The sequence below is a fragment of the Macrobrachium nipponense genome, chromosome 5 (assembly GCF_015104395.2).
Source record: "Macrobrachium nipponense isolate FS-2020 chromosome 5, ASM1510439v2, whole genome shotgun sequence".
NCBI classification, from domain to species: Eukaryota; Metazoa; Arthropoda; class Malacostraca; order Decapoda; family Palaemonidae; genus Macrobrachium; species Macrobrachium nipponense.
In genome coordinates this window covers 28,704,789-28,710,788 of record NC_061107.1, presented here as the reverse complement: position 1 = coordinate 28,710,788, position 6,000 = coordinate 28,704,789, and the positions used below count along the sequence as shown (strand labels likewise).

The window sequence follows — 6,000 nt, the reverse complement described above, 5'->3', positions numbered from 1 at the left end:
AAAGCCCAATGCCAGTGAAGGGCCGTGTCGCCATTCGGGTGTGTAATAAGGCCGGTTGTTCCAGACCGGCTTCCAGGCAGGTCGTTGGTCTTGCTTAAAGAAACTCCTCGCTCTCAGGGAGGGGCGGCTGGTAGTACGAAAGTGTTAGTTTCGTAATTAACTTAGCAACAGGGGAATCTTTTTCTCCCCAGGCCTCAGACAACCAGGAAAGATTGGCATCCATTGACTGGGTACTGAAGCTGAGCTGCGGAGGACAGTTAGATTAAAACTTTTCCTTTGTCCAAAATAGTCATTGGTCGCTGTAGGTCAAATGGATTTATGCCTTCATGAGTGCTGAAGAAAACATCTCGCACACAAATGTTAGTTTTTACAGCCAAGTATTTTTCAGGAATTTGAGTGAAACAGGTACTATTATCTCCATAGTGGAATACACTATATTAATTTATTGGAAGTAGGCAGACGAGAGTTTTCCTATTATATATTACATTCAAGAAACTTAGAAAATTGTGTGCAATACATTTTTAAGTTTACATAATATGGTAAACTTTATAAAAAAAATAGTTTATATTTTTTCGTACTGTGAGGAATTTATTGAGCTCACATTTTCACTATACTCTGGAATAAAAGTGTTAAGTAATGGCGAGCTTCTTGATTGTTCACATTTCTGTATTAGACATTATTCACGTAAGGAGCACGACTGTAAGTGCTATTATTGTTAACCCCATCTGTATTCGCAGAGACACGGAGTAACTCTCTCTCTCTCTCTCTCTCTCTCTCTCTCTCTCTCATCTTCGTTTTAAAGTAAATACTATGGGATTTTTAGAAAAGCTACGTTCCAGAAATTGAATTTCTGTTGTAGTAAAGTGAGGTGGAGATAGGAGAATATTTGGAATTTGTGAGTTGGCCACACTCGTGTTTTTCATGAGTTCATGCAAGTGGGCCATCTACTATCATTCTGTTGTTGACATCTTGGTTTTCTTTGGCAGTGAAGCATTGACTGTGTTCTTCAGTTAAGTAACACAGAGTTTGTTCCCTCTGTTAGTGTCACTGCCAGGATGAGGATGGTAACTCTTCCCTCTAGGGTTCTCGCAGAAAGATATGTTTTGTATTTAAAGCCCACTGGACTGGTTATCATCAGCAAACTCAAATGTATTTTAAATTATTGTTATTGTTTTAGTATTTATTATATCATAGGTTTAAAGTTTATGGTAATTTTAATTTTTTTGTGATTTTGTTTCTAAAGCAATGCTGCTGTTGAAACTTTCAATGGGCGTTTTTTATGTATTTGAGTCGAGTTTAATGATCTTTTTCCATGTTTCAGTTCAATTTTCAAAACCTTTTGGTCATTCTCTCAGGTAGTTTAATGGTATGTGCCCTCTCATGGAGTCAAGGTAATTATTTCCTCACTCCCAGTGTGGAGTTCTGTTGGTGTTAGTGGTGTTTTTGGATTGGTGATATTATTTTTGCACAAAGCCAGAATTCTTGTAATAGATCATCTGGTAATAGAATCAGGCCCCAAGTAGATACAAGGCTTTCATTGTTCATTGTTGCAAGAATAAAACTTAGAACTTTTCTTATTGTATGTAAGTATGTAATTTCATTTTTGCTAATAATTATTCATAAATATTTTGCGTATTGTCACTATGAAGCTCACATCACATCATTGTAGTGTAAGGTATTTTCCAAAGTCCAATCTAGTAAGTTTGTAAGATCATGTATACTCACGAATAAAATGATTAGGAAGGTTTTAATTTTTATGAAGATAAGAGTGTATGGTAAGGTCTTGAAGAAGTTTTGTTTCTGCCAGAGAATTTTTCCTGTGGATGTCCAATGGAGGTTTCTAGATGGGATCATTTATTTTTGAGAAAAATGTTAGGAATCCAAATGTGATTTTAATTGCTTGAGCACTTTTATGTCTCTTTAATTAATAATTTTATTCTCTTTCAGATGAGGCAGAAGATGAAATCCTCAATGGAAAGACCAAACCTGTGGTTAACAACTCGCACAAAAGCTCCGGAGGAGGGGGAGGAGGAGGAGGAAGCAGCAATGGAAGTGGCTTGGTGGCCAAAATCATATTCCTGATTCTTCTCGTTTCATTGTCAATCGTGATTGGACTCATCTTGATAGAACTACGAGGCAAGCAGGGTAGGGCATGGTGTGCTTTGGTTGCAGTGCTTAACATTTCCAATTTGCATCTAATGCCCAAAATGGCATGAATGTGAAATACAGTACTGTAGTAGCTTCCTTAAGGGCTAGTTATTAGAACAACTTTATTTGTCAGTTGGTCATGTGGTAATCTTAAAGTTTGTCAGTATGTACAAATTCAACTTAATTTGAGACAATCATCTCGTTAGATAATAGGGTCCTAAGTTATGAAGAAGCCATTCTGTATTGGATAATTATTTATGTAATTCTGCATTGTATTTAAAAAGAAAGCAGATTTCCATGGTGTATAAGAACATCAACTCATTTTTAGTTCAAGATTTTTCATCACTGTACGCATAGTTGTCGAATATCAAAAACTTCATTATGTAAACCATTTGGTATGAAAAAACCATACAGAATGTGTTGTCACCATGTCTGGTTTCCTTACCAGATGTAATCAACTGAATGTGAAAAGTTATCCTCTTGACAACATAGCCATAAAATATACATACAGTGGTCCCCCCATATTCGCGGGGGATGCGTACAAGACCCCACCCGTGAATATTTAGAACCCACAAATACTTGGAACCCCTATAAAAATGAATTAAACCTCTTATTTTGTTACATAAAACTCGAGAAAACCCTACTACAAATTCTTATACCTGGTTTTTTTAATAGTTTTATCACTAAAAGTGCATTATATGATGAAATTCATAAAAAACCAGGAATTTATGGATATTTATCATAGAAAAATACTGCGAATAATGCGGGGAAATGTTCCAGAGAGAAATCCATGAATGTGTGAGTTCGCCAATCCGGAGAACACACACACACACACACACACACACACATATATATATATATATATATATATATATATATATATATATATATATATATATATATATATATATATATTATATATATATATATATATATATAGATATATATATATATATATATAATATATATATATATATATACATAGATATATATTATATACATATATGACAAACCACTATGTATGGCATTTGTAGACAATGAGAAAGCTTTTGATTCTGTCAAAACTTCAGCAGTAATGAAAGGCCTTCAAATGCAAGGAATAGATGAATCTTATGTTAGAACACTTGAAGATATCTGTACAGGAAGTACAGCAATCCTAAAACTACATAAAAGACTGTGAAAAATTTACGATTTAGAAAGAAGTTAGACAGGGAGACCCCATCTCTCCTAAATTGTTCACAGCGTGTCTAGAGGAAGTTTTTAAGAATTTAGTTGGGATAATATGGGAATTAACATTAATGGAGAATACCTTAACAACTTAAGATTTGCAGATGACAGTTCTACTCAGTGAATCAGATGAGGAATTACAAAGGTTGATAGAAGATCTGAATAGAGAAAGAAACGTAGGACTGAAAATTGATATGAGTACAGTGGACCCCCCATATTCGCGTTCTCCGGATTCGCGGACTCACACATTCATGGATTTCTCTCGGGAACGTTTCCCTGTATTATTCGCGGAAAATTCGCGGTATTTTTCTATGAGAAATATCCACAAATTCCTGGTTTTCGTTATCAATTTCATCATAAAATGCACTTTTTGTGATAAAACTATTAAAAAAACCAAGTATGAAAATTTTTAGTGGTTTTTCTTAAGTTTTAACTAACAAAATAGGCTGTTTTTAGCCTTTTTATAGGGGTTCCAAACATTCGCGGATTCTAACTATTCGCTGGGGGGTCTGGTACGCATCCCCCGCGAATACGGGGGGACCACTGTAAAACTTAAGATAATGGTCAATGAAAATGCAGACTACAAATAAGGGTTATGGACGAACCTCTAAAGATTGTTAATGAATATACGTATTTAGGAAGAGACAGTAAGTGTTCTCCCAGGGCATGAAACCATGAACCGAAATTAAAAGAAGAATAAGCATGGCATGGAGAGCTTTTGGTAAACAAAAAGACATTATGAAAAGTAGAATGCCACTTTCTCTAAATAGAAAAGTATTAAGTCAGATGGTCCTACCAGTATTAACTTATGCATCAGAAACTTGTAGCATTACTAAAGCCTTAGAACATAAGCTAGTTACAGCTCTTAGAACATAAGCTAGTTACAGCTCAAAGAGCTATGGAAAGAATAATGATGGGAATAACACTAAGAGATAGAAGAGCAACATGGATACGAGAGCAAACTAAAGTTGAGGATAATTTAATAGCAAAAAAGAAAAAGAAATGGGCGTAGGCAGGACATATAATGAGAATGTCAGATAATAGGTAGACAAAAAGAATAACAGAATGGTTCCCTAGAGATTAAAAATGAAGCAGGGAAGGAAGAGAAGATGATGGCTTGACGAGCAAAAGAAAATTTACGGCTATAGAATGGTATAGAAAGACCACAAACAGACAAGATTGGAAGGACATGTCTGAGGCGTTTGTCTTCCAGTGGACTAGAAATGGCTGATGATGATGATATATATATTATATATATATATTATTATAGTTATATATATATATATATAATATATAATATATGTATATATTATATATATACTTTAGGTATAGATATATAATATATATATTTATATATCTATTATATATATATATATCTCTATCTATATATCATTATATATGTATAATATATATATATATATATATATATTATATATATACTATATTATAGATATATGAGATATATAGATATATATATATATATATATATATATATAATATATGATCTATTATATATGTATATAATAGTAGATATATATGTATAATAGGAAGATATAATGATATATAGATATATATATATATATATATATATCATATATATTATATGATAGTATTAATATATATATATATATATATATATAATATTATATATATATATATATATATATATATTATTATAATATATATATATTATAATATAATATATATATATGTATATGTATTATATATATATGTATATGTTTAAATATATATGTATATGATAAATACTATATATATATATATATATATATAATATATATAGATAATATAGTATATATAATATATATATATATATATTATATATTATATATATATATGTATATATTATATATCATATATATGTATCTATATATAATATATAATAACTATATATAGATATATATATATATAATATATATATATATATATATATATGTATATGTATATAATTATATAATATATAAGTATATATACACTTTATATATATATATATAATTATATATAATATATATATATTATATATATATTATATAGTATATATATACCACAATATATATATAATAATATATATATATATATATATATATAATATATCTATTATTATTATACACACACATATATTATATATATATATATATATATATATATATATATATATATATATATATATATATATATAATTATATATATGTATCACATAACTTAAAGGTAGATGATTATTCTTTTTCTTAAAATGCCAAATGATTTTTTTACATTGTAGCTATACTCTGGAGTTAATACCCTAACTTTTGATAAGTCAGGAGATGTTCTGATGGTAATGGTAAGGTCTAATTGCCTCTTTCATAGTTGATAGTCAGAATATATGATTTTATTAACACAAATAATTATTATGTTTCTCTGATTAACTAACCATTACATGTGTAAAGCACTCACTTTAGTAATATTAACCCAATGACAAGAGTTGTTAATATATATAACAGGCAGTCCCAGGTTTACGACAGAGGTTCCATTCTTGAGATGCATCGTAAGCCGGAACGTCGTCAAAAATCATAAAAAATCCTAAGAAAACCTTACTTTTAATACTCTGGGTGTATTGAAACTGTGTAA

At 30.3% G+C, this 6,000-nt stretch overlaps 1 protein-coding gene across 5 annotated transcripts in view; it reads left to right on the top strand.

Annotated features, from left to right (window-relative positions):
* LOC135215260 (aspartyl/asparaginyl beta-hydroxylase-like) overlaps positions 1-6,000 on the top strand; it is a 176,088-nt gene that overhangs the window by 56,096 nt on the left and 113,992 nt on the right. For 4 of the 5 annotated variants that reach the window (XM_064249793.1, XM_064249791.1, XM_064249794.1 and 1 more), the window contains one exon: positions 1,948-2,145. In XM_064249793.1, the coding sequence (XP_064105863.1) occupies positions 1,948-2,145 (198 nt within the window). The remainder of the gene's footprint in view (positions 1-1,947; positions 2,146-6,000) is intronic. The other variant, XM_064249792.1, reaches the window with a different exon arrangement.